This window comes from Ostrinia nubilalis, chromosome 3 (genome assembly GCF_963855985.1).
Source record: "Ostrinia nubilalis chromosome 3, ilOstNubi1.1, whole genome shotgun sequence".
NCBI lineage: Eukaryota > Metazoa > Arthropoda > Insecta > Lepidoptera > Crambidae > Ostrinia > Ostrinia nubilalis.
The window spans coordinates 17934112-17950495 of NC_087090.1; the positions used below are offsets into that span (position 1 = coordinate 17934112).

At 37.7% G+C, this 16384-nt stretch overlaps 1 protein-coding gene across 1 annotated transcript; it reads left to right on the forward strand.

Annotated features, from left to right (window-relative positions):
• The first annotated feature begins 2604 nt into the window (after nucleotides 1-2604).
• On the forward strand, nucleotides 2605-15851 carry LOC135088197 (thioredoxin domain-containing protein 6-like). The gene is made up of 5 exons (XM_063983088.1): nucleotides 2605-2779; nucleotides 5948-6051; nucleotides 10694-10765; nucleotides 11591-11740; nucleotides 15594-15851. Exons 1-5 carry the CDS (start codon nucleotides 2605-2607, stop codon nucleotides 15849-15851), a joined length of 759 nt encoding a protein of 252 aa, XP_063839158.1.
• The last annotated feature ends 533 nt before the right edge of the window (nucleotides 15852-16384 follow it).

Consider the following 16384-nt stretch of genomic DNA (forward strand, 5'->3'; position numbering starts at 1 on the left):
AGAAAGAGAGTATAATAATATTATAGACTGTTAAAAAGAAGTACTTATGAAAAACATAAGGATCTAGGCTTTTATAAATTTTAATAGCCAGAATATGTCTTTTGGGTAATAATAATAAACGTTGAGCATTCTTTTAGATGGAAAGTAACCACAACTTTTCACTACTCTGTCTGAAAAAGAACCAGAGCGCCATCTACAATAACTTTCTACATTCACTTTTTCAGGGGTTTTCACGAAAGCGCTCTACTGCTGCCCTCTGCCCAGGGCTGTCTTGGAGTTTTACCAAACCTGAATAGATGTCGCTGAATGGTTTTCATGGAACGACGCCATCTTTCGGAAGTTGTTTGAAAGTAACTTTTACGCAGAGCTTGCAAAGCTTTTGTTTTGAACTAAAAGTTTACGCCGCAAAAGCTTGCTTTATAAAAGTATCGGTATCGGTGTCGAAGAAGTTAGGAGAATATTTTATTACAGCTCTTATACAGTATTGTTTTTTTTTTTTTCGTTTTTATTTTAGATCTTATTACTGTTTATTTTAACTATTTTTAGTGTTGACTTTCATTCATATTAATGCGCCAAAAGATAGCAAAACAGAAAGCTAGTGGCCACACACAAACATATTAATGAGTCCCTATAGTTGGGTTACTTAGTTGGCAATAATAATATTACGTAAACATATTGAATATAAGTACAATATCATTCTTTGAAATGGTTTTATTTCTTGAAAAGCTATCAAAACAAGAAAACCTACACTTTCGTGACACTTTAAAGTCAAAGCAATATCGAAATCGATGGTTATATACCGTCGCTGCCAAAAAACACCGGCTGTCTATATTTTACGAACAAACGAACAAGGGCTCTCGACCCAGAAAAACGATTTCGATGAAATCTAGCTACAATAAAGCTGAAACTTTGCGCTTTTGTGGCCTAGGACTTAGATCTCCGAATTTTGGATTGGGGAACGGAATACAATTAAAATTTTGGAATATAAAATAGCGTGATATTATTATACTCGTAGGTCAGCGAATAGGAACTGCCTTCAGATGCAAACTAATAAAGTATCTATGTTTTTATACTCACATAATTTAGAGGATTATCTGACCAACTCTTCGTCTTTATCACTTCACACCTCGGCATCTATTTCCACTGCATCTTCCCAACAGTGCAACTCCTGCTCACACGTGAATGCTGGTTAAAGTCTCAGACCCAATGTCTTGAGGAATCCCACGTCTTACCCACGACTTAGTTCAGAAAACTTCGTTTACCCTTGGCAAGGTGTTACCCACAACCCAATGGATCTGCATTTCCCCTTGCACTACCATCAACGAAATTGCCACCTATTATAAACCAATTTGCCGCCTCTGATACCCAGTTCCAATCTGCAGCGCTTATTGGCTCGTGTCTTCACGAACACTCATCACTTTAATGGCTCCAATATACCTCCTCCGGCCAAATGATATATTCCCACACTCGCACGCACGCGACCGTCGCGGTGGATCATAGCATTCAGTCGGGAGCTCGTGCATCCAGCACACGCTTCTTGGCAGACTTTGCATTTTCAAATTGGGCTCCATTAATGGAGTATTCTTTCCAAAACTAAGAATCGCGTTAACTTGTTGCGTTAGTGAAGACCGCTTCGGGCAGTCCGTGTCGTTGCTATGTCGTGGATCGACTTAAATGACCCCGGTAGCACTAAGCTTCAAAATGTAGTACTGCACCCTACATTATCAGCTAAATAGTATGCTAAAAGTTTACACTTGCAGTAATTATGGTCTAGCCAAAATGTTAAGACTGCTAGTAGCATTCAAGATAAGTATCTAAACTCTCTTTTACTAGATCTAGTGCGCCCTTTCTGATTTCAGTAATGTATATCAAATGAATCAGGATAGTTCAGAATAATCGAAGTGTCCCGCATAGTTCTGATAACTTGCACCATCCGGCTTGACTCTTGTTGATAAATTCATCAGAGTAAGTGGCAAGACAATTTAGATTTATAACTCTTTCTCTCTTTAAGAACTTTTTATTACTTCGTGTCTCTTCTTTATACCTCATCTCATCAGTGAGCTTCGGCCACAACATGTATATGAGCTCTCAGTGTTCTTCAGCTCCAGCTCATTGTTTTATTTTGCCTAATTTTGGATTTAATGTTGCATTCTTTACCTTGGTGGTTTCTGAAGATCTATTCCAATAAAGCTCCAGGTTTAGGACCTTCCTTATTATGTTTCAGTTTTCATTTATGCCATGAACTACGGACTCTGGTCAGTCGCTTTAAAAAGAAAACATTGCTGTCGAGTACAATAGGCCCATTTGTAGATATCCTCCAACCGTTCTCGTGTGTCATGGTGATATTTACACGAAGATCTTCTTACCACCATCGATAACCCATCTAAATCCGAATAGACCCAGTTACTGTAAAACCGTACTAACCACAACTTAATTATCATCAACAATCGGGTTTTCAATCCGCTTGCATATTCTATGTAGTTTTTTTTATTAATGTGTTAAGTTCTTCACCAATTCTAGCTTATAGTCGCATGTAGCACTATTCTGCACCTACGTCGCTTGATCTACACACTTGCACCACCGCCGGCTTTTGTCGGCGGTGACATGACCGGCGGCCCGGCGGCACTCGCGGCCATGGCTCTGACGAGCGCGGTCGCGAACGCCGCCGCCGCCGTCGCCGCCGCCGGCGCAGGCAAAAAGGCCGCGCAGGTCCAGTTGCAGGCCGAGCTGAACACGGACGAGGAGTGGAACAAGTTCATGCAAAGAGATGGACTCCTCGGTGAGTTTGGTGCTCGAGACCAGGACAAAAATCTGTCTTTGTAGGAACAAAAGTTCAAAAACTCCTAATTTTGGTAGTCTTATCGGTCTAGTCCGTAAATAACAATAAACAGAATAATTTTCCGGTTCTTCTTTCTATAGTGTCCCTGTTAAACCTGGTGTCACACTTTATTACCAGCTACAGGCTTCTGACAGGACACGATTATACTTGGGTTTAAGTGCCCTCCGAAGCATAAAATTATTAGAAGTGCCTTTTCTGTAAAGTCCTTGTTGTCATATTGGTGAATATTAGACTTTTAATTGGTTTAAACGTGAGGCTAAAACTAAGTTCAATTGGTAAGTTGAAGAACGAGTATAGCACTCAAGTTGCAACCTTGTTTGATATTTGTTTAAAATACCAATTATTTTAGAAGATGGACGAAATAAAAGTGGAGTAATTAGGAGTTTACGTAAATTGGTGACTGAGGGCAAAGTATGACCAAGGTTAAAAGTTAACTTTAACGTATACGTGTATGACACGATGTGTTAATTATCTCCACAGCTGGGCATTAACTCGTTAATCCGTTAATCGTTAATTAACGAAGTTAACATTTCTATTAACGGATTAACTTTTAAGTTAACTTTAAAAAATGTTAACGGACTCATTAACTTCCGTTAAATTATCCTAAGTCCGTTAATCGTTAATCCAGTACCTACTATTTACCAAAAAGATACAGCAGGCACGCTGAAAAACGCGCTCTGACAAGTACGTTCGGGCTTCCAGAACTTCCAGAATCCAAAACAACAGTTTTTGTAACCAGAACGAAACGATATAAAATATGCTATTTTTTTATTCATTTTCAAGCTTTATATTAGACATGCCACGAATATTCGGCTACTATTCGGTATTCGGCCTATTCGGCCACTTTGTTTGGTATTCAGTATTCGGCCGAATAATAGGTACTATTCGGCCGAATACCGAATACCAAATCATGGAAAAAAAAGACACATCATATTATAAGTAAAATTAATCAGCGGTAAGTTGTGATGGATAAAAAAAAGATTTTCAGCATTTGACGGTAGCAAACGATTACGCTTTTCATCATAAATGATATCAGCTTCAGAAAACAACCTCTCACTATACACGCTACTCCCGGGAGAAGAAAGATAAACTTTAGCAAATTTCGAGAGGTTTGGGTACTGTTTTTCATTAGCTGACCACCACTTGTAAGGATCAGCTTTCCGATCTAGTCGATTTGATTTCAAATAAAAATCCATCTCATTTGCCACAGTATTCTTCTCCACGTTCTCCTCATCATTACTATTTCGCATATTATCTTTAGCGACTTCCTCAAAGCAGTTCCAGAAACTGTCGTGTATTTCAATTGACTTATCATTTCGTTCAAGTTTCTTCTCTTACGACGTGGAGAAGAATCGTCATCGGACCGGACTACTAGACTCATTATCAATACAACTTAGTTTCAGAGCTACTACACAGCAAACAATTGGCCAGTTTATTATTTTCACTACAAATCTCATAATTTTAGCAAAATCGTAACGTTTTATTAAATTTGTAATTTATATTAATCTGACAATGCGTGCCGTGACGTGATTTACTCGCAATTGAATGAAACAGTCAAATAGCCTCACACCGCGATGGAGACAGGTCGCAACCTGTCGTATTATTATTTACGCACTCGACTTGCATGTACTTTGTGCCGAATATTCGGCGCTTCGGCCGATAGCGTTGCCGAATATTCGGTAATCGGCCAAATCACTATTCGTGGCAACTCTACTTTATATTGACTTCACTTGTTAGTATGTGTGGGACAAATCTTGCAACTGAATTTAAGACCAGTTCTCCTCAACCGATTGAGCTGAAATTTGATATACTTATGTAAGTACGATGAAAATGCAATGTTATGGTACCATTAAGCTGGTCTGATGATGGAGTCAGGAGGTGGCCATAGGAACTCCTAAATGAAACGGCGGAATCGCCTCGAATTTGGGTTCGTTGGATTTGTCTTTAGTACTTACTAATGTCCAGGGTCCTGATGATGGTCAGGAGGTGGCCATAGCAATTCCTAAACGAAACAGTGGAAACTTGTCAATTTTATGTTTGTTGGATTTGTCTTTTCGAGCACTTTGGTGCTAAATTGTATTGTAATTGAACAAAGGCTCGGAGATTGAGATATTATAGACTAAGAGCTGGTGAACGCCAGACCTACGTCATTTTATAAAAGCTGAAAGTTTGACAGCGTATGCTCCCAATATAGGTTAGAATGTTGGTGGATTGGTTATGAAGTTTGGGTCATCGTGGCTTTGGCAGCTATCCCAAAAAAAACTGTCTGACAAGGAGTTGGAACTGTCAAAACTGTGTGGCTGGCAAATACCTATTATTAATGAAAATCAAATTTTATGAATTACAGTCTATTAAATATACAGAAAAAGCCACCGTAAAAATTAGGCTTACGTTATACCATAAAATAAAAGCTGATTTTTATATAAAATATTAGGGCAATAATTAGAAGTAGTTTCCTCAGCCAGAAAGTTTTGACAGTTCCAACTCCGTGCCAGACAGTTTCTTTAGGATAGCTGCCAAAGCCACGACGACCCAAACTTCATGATTCACCAACATTCTATCCTATATTGGGAGCATACGCTGACAAACTTTCAGCTTTTATAAAATGACGTAGGTCTGGCGTTCACTAGCTCTTAGTCTACTACTAAAAAGTGTAAAATAAAATTATATTATTTTATATTAATATAATTTTATTTTACACTTTTTAGTAGTAGACTCTTTTAAAAACGAGATTTTATTCTGCAATGCAGTTGTTAAAACGAAAAAAATAATTGTTTGTATACAAGGTTCAAATAATTTCGAAAGCTTGTAGCTCAAACATAAAAGAGGAATAAATTCCATGCACGATACAAGCTTTCGAAATTATTTGAACTTTGCATAAAATTGAACCAATTCACACTTTTTAAAATGACGGGTTCAATTATTTTTTTCGTTTTATTATAATGTGTTAACGGATTAACGATTAACGTTAACTTGCGTTAAATCTTGCTAAATGTAACGTTTTAACGTTTAACGAAGTTAATTTTTTTATTAACGGTTTAACGATTAACGAAGTTAACTATTTGATTAACGGTGCCCAGCTATGATTATCTTCTAATGATTCCCCAGTGGTGGACGTGTATACGGAGTGGTGCGGGCCATGCATCGGCATGGTGGGCAACCTCAAGAAGATCAAGGTGGAGCTGGGCGGCGACAACCTGCACCTTGCCGTGGTAACGTCATCACAACTACCTTCCAAGTCCTTTGGCTTATTACAACACCGCATACGCACAAAATCTTCCTTAAAGTATCTTTAATTTTTTTTAAGACTACTTATTAGCCCCTACGTGTCTCCACTTAGTATAAAAGAAATAAAGAATAACGATACATTCGAAAAATATGCATTCAAAACAGATTTATCAATAATAGAGACAACGTGTACAAATGGACAACACGCATAAGTTGTAATATTAAGTAAAATTATGACTTAATTTAAAGTTTAGATCACACACATTACACTAGTCTTTATTTCACCTCAATCCATCCAGTATTACCGAAGATAGAGCCTCGAGAAGTTTACGGACTTTTTAAAATTTTCAAAAATTTCCAATATTCGCGCGTGACGTCACAACATGATTTTGCAGCCCCCGCACGTTAACCCATTTACCACTTTTTGTCTTTTTCCAACTAAAATAAAATTTTACCTAACTGACAACTGTTGTTAGTTGTCATCGTTCAATCACATTTCAAACTAGGCGCTAAAAAAGTAACCATTATTATGCCACCTATTGCCAATTTTGTGCACTATGAAGCCATTTTTACATTTATGCACTTAAATATAAATTTTCTGGAAAAATAACCAAGTTTGTGTCTCTGTGCTCAATAACGAGTAAATAGTCCAGTTATTTGTTAATTTTACTTGGAAAGTTTTCCGGAATTTTTGAAAATTGGTGAATAAATAGATTTCGCTATGTTCTTTCCGAATTTTTTGACCTCGTTTATAGCCGCGCGCGCGCCCGCCTTATTGAAAAAAATCCGCCTTAAAAAGGTTTTTGACAACTACTTTTTTCATTTTATAATTTTTGGGACATAGACAAGCTAAGAAGCTTTGATAAATGTGATAAATTTCATGTAATGTAAGTTAAATAGATTTAGAATTGTGAAACAGTCAAATTAATGTACCTGCTAAATTGCGAGTTCTTTTCGCGTTGTTGAAGTATACATTTTTTTTGTCTTGTTTGTTTCTACATTACATAATTGTATCCTACTAATATTATAAATGCGAAAGTTTGGATGTCTGGAAGTTTAAAATAAAGTAAAGTAGTGTTTATTTCTCACCAACATAACAGATAATATTATGATAACAAACAATCAGGAAAAACAAAAAGTAAGAATGTTGGTGGGTTGATACCTGAACTAGGAAGATTCCTGTGTCTCAGGTTTGTTACTCTTTCACGCAAAAAGTACTCAACGGATTTTGTTGAAACTGTACAATATTATTGTTTTGTTTGTAACCCAGATTAACATATAGGCTATAATTTATACCGATCTGTGACACTAAATTTCACGCGGGTGAAGCCGCAGGCAAAAGCTAGTCGTGAAATAAATAGGAAAGTTTAAGGTTCTGAAACGTGGTCGCTTACTATGGGCCTCATAAGAAGGCTCAAGGTCACCCAAAGGGTGATGGAGCGGGCTATGCTCGGGGTTTCCCTGCGTGATCGAATCAGAAATGAGGAGATCCGCAGGAGAACCAAAGTGACCGACATAGCACGCAGAATTGCTAAAATCAAGTGGCAGTGGGCGGGACACATAGCTCGTAGAGACAGACAGAGTTGGGGCAGAAAATTTCTTGAGTGGCGACCACGGGCTGGAAGACGTAGCGTGGGCAGGCCTCCTACTAGGTGGACCGACGATCTGGTAAAGGTCGCGGGAAGAACCTGAATGCGGGCAGCGCAGGACTGTTCATTATGAAAAACCTATGGAAAACCCAAAGGCCTCTCGCCTTTGTCCAGCAGTGAACGTCATTTGGCTGTAACGACGAAATAGGAAAGAATGTAACTATCAAAAATCTTCTCTAAGGCAGCATTTTTCCAATTTCGCAACGAGCGCGGCAATCACACTTAACTAACAGACTAACACAGAGCATAGCGAAATCAATTTTCAAAACTCCCGGAACACTTTCCAGGTAACCACGTTAATTTGTACCAAACGACTGGACTATAATTAAATTGATATAAAAATTTGGGTACATCTTCTCAAAAACAAAAGAACTGGTGCTAAAAGGGTTAAGTGACGTTTTGACATTTGTAGAGGGCCTTGTAGAAGGGGAGGCTATGGTGCTGAATGTGGATTAACTCGAGTGTCATAGTAACTTATTAGACTGCTAAGCTTGATGATAAAAAGAAAAATATTTTATTCAATGTACATAGTCTGGTCATAGGTTCTGTCATATGATAATAACTTTTGAATTTTGAATGAAGGCTTCAAAAACATTTTTCACTGAATTAGAATTAAAAAGAAAAAATGTGCGATAGTTCGAATTTTATTGTATGTGTAGTGGACGCATAAAGAAGTCCGAACTGCAGTTGTCACGTTGCATTGCTACGCGCCAAAGCAGATTTTCGTTGTGCTGAAAAAGTTTAGTTTATCTTTTCATTAAATGATAGGTATAGGTGTACCAGAATCTCATGGCAAACAAAAATATTGGAAAAGTGTGTCTTTCATATGGCAAATGTCTATGGCTTTATTGTCACCTGTCAAAGTAAATCAAGTGAACTGTCAGTCGCTGCAGAAATTGTGTAATCTCTTCATGCCTATTTGTTATTTTTGTGAAAAAGTCGAAAAAGCTCAAGCAAGTCATATTGTTTTCAATGTGTATTGTAAAATAAGGCATAATTCAAAGTCAATCTTTGATTTTAAAGCGCGTCGTTGAGTTGACAGTAAGTTGGAGTGAAATTGGATACATTTAGTTTATTACCTAACTGCGTCAGAAGGAGGGTTTTTTTTAAATATTATTCTTATAATAGCTGCTTTATCGGGGGTTTCAGGAGTACCACACAAATTGGTGCAGAGGAATGGTGAAAATGTTATGACCATGTAAATAAAATTGAAAAAGATTTCATCAAGTAAGATGTAAGATAGAATAATTGAAATGGTGGAAGAGCAATTTATAATAAATACCTCTTTATCTTGATCATCTATTGAAGAAAAGTAGAATCCTTGGAATCGTTTTCTAGTTCTGAATGAAGTGATTAGTTATAAGTATGATACATATTAAAATTAGTTACATAAAGTAATATACGATTTACTTATTTTTCAAGACATTTTCCTATTATTATTACTGACGGCATTGCTACCATGTACCTTAGTTTTGAGTTTCCAATATTTCGGCACTGTTGCAAGCGCCATGGTCACGGAGTAACTGAAGAAATTAAAACCAGACATCGTTCAGATGTGCGTTCAAAAGACCTGAGATTTAAAAAAATCCCACGTTTTGTTTAAACAGTAAGCCAAAAAAAAAAGTGACTTGAAAATGGAATACAAAATGGTAAATGATAAGTCTTTATCAATGAAGAAGCAGAAGTTCAATTTCATGTGTCCTCCATCTAGGCTAGTTTCCATCGTCACTCAAAGTTTGGCTGCGGTCTCAAATTTGGGCTTAATTGAGGTATTTTTTTGGTGAGAGGCATAAGAACTAATGCCGTTTTATATCAAAAATTCATACTTAAAGGAAATCAACCAGGTACAAAGTATTTCCTTGTATGTTCGTCTGCCACTCTTTAGTAAGTCCCGAAATCCCCGCTTCGGCTCCCCTACTAACCATTCTAACCATTGTACACAGATAATATCTTACATGCAGCTTTTCATGTTACTACGTCACATTTTCAAAATCCGCGCGGAAAATCGCTCCTAGCGGAAGAGCGCACTTTGAGCTTGAATATTTCAGTCATTTTTAAAGATATCAAAAAAGTAAAAATACAGTATTCATTCTAATTTTTTGTAGTTTTTTTTGGCATCTTCAACAAAAATTGTGCGCCATATCCATTATCTTCTTTATAGAGACGTCTACCAGTACTCAGAATCGGAAAAAAAAACAATTCTTTATAGTTTTTATAGAGATTACTTTCTCCTTTCCTTCACCTACCTAAAAATAACCTTCTTTGACCGTACAAGCCATTTCAAATTCGGCCAAAGCTTACCGTGAGTGGGTGGTAAACGATTTTACGAGCTTTCAGCCTATTGCTTTGATAAGATTCAAATTTTTCGTAATCTACAGAACATAGAAAAGGAATAATGACTAATAAACTTTCTCAACTGTCTCACAATAGTAGATACTAAGTTGCTTGAGCAAAAAATGTGAAGGTTTTTAAACACCTATTGCTGATATCTTTATACGAGTGCATGTTTTGTATAAAATTATTTGAATTTGATGCACAATACCACGAAAGCCGAAAAATAAACATAAAATACTGCAAACAGAAATAATGTGGTTCATAAATACCTCTTTAAGATGGCAGTTTGTCAGGCTCCTTGGTTATCACCTTCTACCAGTAGCGATTTGAACTTGCACGAGGGAATCTACAATTAAAATATACAAATTAATATCTATATAGGGCTGACCTGGTTTGGCGACGAGATTGGATGATGACAAAGCCAAAACCCACGTCATGTGGGACGTCCACCCACAAGGTGGACCGACGACATCATAAAAGTAGCAGGAAGGCGCTGGATGCAGGTCGCTACCAATCGATCAACATGGAAATCATTAGGGGAGGCCTATGTTCAGCAGTGGACGATGATGATGAAGCCAAAACCCTGGGAATCGAACCCAGAACCTGTAAGTTTGGTCTAACTTTCGATGTCTTTTTTGTACAGGCAAAGTCGGATACCATTGAATGTTTGAAGAGATTTCGGAAACGCAGCGAGCCAACCTGGATGTTCATAGCGGTAATTTATTGTATATAGTTCATTGGCTTTAACACAAATGCATGTAAAATGAAATGTAACGTAGAAAACAATACCATCACCATTCTATATTACCAATACATATGTATAGTATAATATCCAATATACTCTTTACAGTCAAATAATAATTCCCATGCCCTCTACAGAACCATTTATCATGACACCACCTCCTACTACAAACTTTTGAACAGCTGTGTCAAGTCACACACTAGCTTATTCCACTCAATATTCTACCCTATCGGCTTACCTTAAAGTTGATTGTGTCTTGTAGTAAAACAAGGCTTTTATGCATAGTAAGGTGGTCACATGTAGAACGAATGTGGTGGATTGGCACGGCGGGGGCCGTATCGACCAAACGGCACTTTCAGCAAAAATACACATGTTAGATACGTCGGATATCGTTTGGATCAACTACTCTGTGGACACGCGAGTGTCGACAAAGTTTACCTTCAAATACTAACTGCAAAAAAGTTTACAAGTATCTCTTATGGCAGCAATCTAGATATTCAAAGAAATGCATATTATATATGCACGAACATTCGCAAACATGGATGACTTTTTTTTCTTTTACACACTGGACATATTTTGATGAAACTTTAGCTATACACCGTTAGAGACATCACACCATTTACGCTATAAACTACATATTCTTTGAACATCACGCGAGCGAACGTCTGCTCTAGTATGACAACATCCTAGGGTCTCCATTTCTATTTTGTGTCTAGGGTCCTAATAGTGAATTGAAAACAAATTGTGAATATTCTAAATCGAAATCCATGCCTCATATCTATGATCTTTCTATCACAGGCCGGTCAGCTGCTGAACGTGGTGTTCGGAGCAGACGCCCCTCGCCTCACGCGGACCATAGAGCAGGAGCTCCAGAATGAGGAGAAGGCCAAGAAGGGAGAGATACAGAGACCGCAGAGAGCTCCCCATGAGCTCACACCACCAGAACAAGTACAAATACTTAAAATTGTCTACTAAAATTGATAAATGCTAGGATTATAATTAGTTAGTGTTAAGTTACATTTCAAATTAATTAATGAAAAAAATATTACAGACATTCAATGATAGGAATCAACCCAAAATACTTATGTATTATAGCGGTACACCAATTAGGCTCTTGTTATCCCAAACGCCTTTAAAAAACTTATAATAGCAGACCTATCTGTACTGCAAACTACAACAGCTAATGTCACTGCCCAAAGGACAATGTTCGTTCTCTATACATTGTTCGCCTAAGAACCAACAATTTTGACATATTACTACCCGAAAGCGAAATAATACGATTCTGTGTGTAAGAACAATGATTCCTGATGGACACTTGGCATAAAATTAATGATTAAGAATATTAAATCACAGCGATTTTATAATATGTCGTTTATGACAACTGATGACAACATGGCGTCTAATGTATTGTGTGAATGTATGAACACCGATTCGCGAAAAATGTTTTGTATTGTCGTCACGCCGAGTCGCAGCCAAATAGTATAAAATAATAGAACAAGTTTTAGAAATACAACTCGGCATTCCACTTTTATAATATGCCCACATATTGCACGTAAATAAACAACATGAATCGTAGGTTGTTTCACCCTTGTCATCTGACACATGAAATTGTATTATAGATATCGAAGCCGAATCGTATATAATAATAGAATGGGTTTTGGAGATCACTCGGGGTTCCACTTTTATAAAATACCTACATATTGCATAAAAATAACACGAATCATGAGTTTTCTTTTCACCATTTACATCTGACACGAGATAACAAACTCCTATCTCCATGACTACCGTCGTAGTCTATGCCAAAGACTACAATATTTTAAGCAAGAAGTTTCAAACCTTAGCGGCTACAGTAACCCCTGGGCCACATACATCATGATAACATTCGGTCGACACCGGAACGAAGTCTTGCGATTATGCAAAAAAGCATCGTATTCTAGTGCGGCTATATCACGTTCAACCGGGGTTTTAATTCGACTAAAGTCCTGACTAAAGACTGGAAGAAAATACGCCGCATTGTATGAGCACTTCGTGTTCGTTAAAGCGGCTTCAGATCTAGAGCCCACATAGTTTTCTTTCCAATAATATCCGCAAGTAGCGCTGCATGATCTTTACAACAAAAACGTCAATAGTTATTAAGGTGCCAAAATTATATGATTACTTTGGCACGGTATTATACACGTTCGAAGATTTGTCATTTTCATTCATTTCATCATCATCATCATCATCATTTCAGCCACAGGACGTCCACTACTGAACATAGGCCTCCCCCAATGACTTCCACATCGCACGGTTGGTAGCGGCCTGCATCCAGCGCCTTCCCGCTACCTTTATCAGGTCGTCGGTCCACCTTGTGGTGGGTTGACATTGCATAATATGACTTTTGATAGGTTCATCATAGAATTCGGCGGGGATATCCTCACGGAGGAAGTTCGAAAAAGGGCGGAACAAGATCTTACAATAATGCAAGGCCGAAGCTGTAACGGGCGTGCTCCTACGTGTAATCCGGCGAGTATGCAATAAATAGTAATGTCTGGTAAATAGTGGTAATACGTATCGTTCGTTCGTTCGTTTCAGCCGAAAAGACGTCCACTGCTGGACAAAGGCCTCCCCCAAGGATTTCCACGAAGACCGATCCTGCACCGCTCGCATACAGGCACCTCCCGCGACCTTCACCAGATCGTCGGTCCACCTAGTGGGAGGCCTGCCCACGCTACGTCTTTCGGCTCGTGGTCGCCACTCAAGAACTTTCCTGCCCCAGCGGCCATCAGCTCTACGAGCTATGTGCCCCGCCCCGTCTATGTCTATATGCGCTACGATTACAGGGTATCATTTTGCATAGTCGCAAGACTTCACTCCGCTGCTGTCAAATCAATGTCGCATAATGTTATCGCAATGTGTGTGGCCCTTGGCCAAATCACAGAAGCCTATGCGAAGAAAGAGCACTTGAATGACAATGAAAATCAGGGTTACCATTTTATAAGATCTCCTCACTATTGAGGGTAACAAAGTAACATTAATAATCTAGCCATTAATTACATTTATTACCTATACGAGACAGTAAAGCAACATGAGGTTTTATTTTAATTTGTAAAATATTTGTAACAGTTGTTCTAAGTTTAGTTTTACAACAGTATTGCTGTTTCAGCTGTCACTGTGAAGCTTTGGGAAAATAAATAAATAGAAAAAATATTAACATAAATATTTATTTAAGTTTTTATGTTCATTATCATAATATGCCAATTTAAGTTACACTGTGTGACAGTCTTTGACACTAAACAAACTCTTCAGCTTAATAATACCTACCTACAGGGCGTTTTTATAGTTACTCTTGCTGATGCTGATACAACTACTTTTCTTACAGGACCAATATCAAATTCTCAAAAAAATTCACACCCTCGTGATGGTGATAATTTCTATGGAGAGGTTTTTTTTTATATTCGGTCTCTTGGGATAAGTTATTCCATTTGAGCAGTAGAAATAATCCTTTTTATTTGATCACATATAAAAATAACACAAGTGTTTAGGAAAACTTCTTCTTTGGTATGGTATCACTACGGAGTTATAATGGCGGCAACTCTGTATCACTGACTTGTAACTTTCAAACAGTATGAATAATATGGGCACCACATTGGTTTTCTTTCTGAAAAAAGGCTTTCACTTTTAGTACTAAAACTTTAGCACTATTTCATTGAAATAAAAATACAATAAACGCACAGAAGACTGAAATTGAGTCAACTGACGTGACATTTATAATTTGTTGACATTATGACAGTTTGACAAGACTAGGGATTGAAAAAGTTTTAATTGAAAAAGTAAAATGACAATTTATTAAAACGATTCACAAGGATATAATCGATTAAAAATATTTATAAAATGTTCTGATACTTGCCTGTAGCGATTATCCAATCCTGGTTTCTACTGAAAAACTACCTCGTGGCAAGATTTTAATAAAATAATAAAATCTTTATCTTCTCTTCACAATCTATAAAAGTTCATTTGGTCTATTATTATACTGTGCTATGAATGAGGGTTTTCGCGATTGAAAAATCCGCGAAATGGCAATACGTAGACGCGAGGTCCAAATGCTGCATGATTGGTGGATTTTGACATATCTGTCAATGTCATGTCAAAAATAACCAATCATGCAGCATTTGGACCTCACGTCTACGTATTGCCATCTGGCGGATTTTTCAATCGCGAAAACCCTCATTGGCATAGATTATGAGAGACTGGTAACTATACTAGGTTGATATATGTTTTCACTTCAACTGGCATTGGATTCAACATCGGATTCTGACACTTTTACAGTTATGATACCATGAATATCAGTTTATGGTCCTAATTATTTTTATTTTATTTACGACCTTCGACCAGTTGGACACTTTAGATAGCTTCTTGTAATAGTGTCAATATCTTTTTAGCTTTTAACGCAAATCTAGTCTTCAAAGCAGTTTAATTGATTATTTTATTTTCAAAATCGATATTTCATTGTCTATGATGGCCGCAGGAACATCACTATACATGGACTCCCAGCAATAAAGTACGGTAATGCCTCGTACAGATTTTATCGGCAAAAATTATGGAACTTGATAGGTTTTAGACCATGCCACGCACCAAAACGTCCGGAAGTTGTAATAGTATTATAGAATAAACGTTAAAAGACTTATTTATTTAATTTTTCAATGCTTAAGTGTCCATTAGAATGAAAGGGTGCTTAATGTATTTAAAAAAATAGAAAATAATTATGATGGGTTAAGGTTTTTGGGCGGTTTTTAGGCGGTTTCTGACAATGTCCTTTCAGGAAGTAGCAACAGCTCAAGCGAAACTGCAAGAAGAGAGGAAGAAGCGTGAAGAAGCAGCCATAGAGGAAGCGAGACTCGCGCGGAGGGAAGCGCGCGCTAAACGCTTGGAGAAGCATTTTGATGATATCTGCCCGGCGCTCATCATGCCGCACGCGCAGAAGAGCTTGCGGAAGGTCGGCGACATACTTGAGCAAAACGGTGAGTCTAATATGCTTCGATGTACGGACAAGGGACGGTATACCAAGAGGCAGCCATAGAGGAAACGCGACACGCACAGAGGGAAACACGCGCTAAACGCTTGGAGAAGCATTTTGATGACATCTGCTTCGCGCTCATCATGTCACACGCCCAAAAGAGCTTGAGGAAGGTCGGGGACATACTTGAGCAAAACGGTAAGTCTACAAACAAATCATAGATGAAGAACAAATTGCAAATGCGAAAAACAAATGAAAAAAAAACAAATTGCAACTGCGAAGCGACATAGTCCAGTCATTTAAGCTTAAATTAGGTAAGAATCTCGGAATTCGAGATACCCAGCTGTAAGTCTGTAAATACTTGTATATTGACACCCTAAAAGTTGTCTCAAAACCTACATATGGTAGGGTGTAAGCAACTATTAAATTTTAAGGTCAAAGGTCACAAAAATCGCTTTTTTTGGAAATATCTCATTTCCTATGGGTTTTTTGCTATTTGTATTTATTATCAATATTGTAGAATACAAAATTCTCTACAAATTTTGTTCAAAAAATTTTTTTATACGGCGAACCGTTTTCGAGATAGAGGGCGGCCG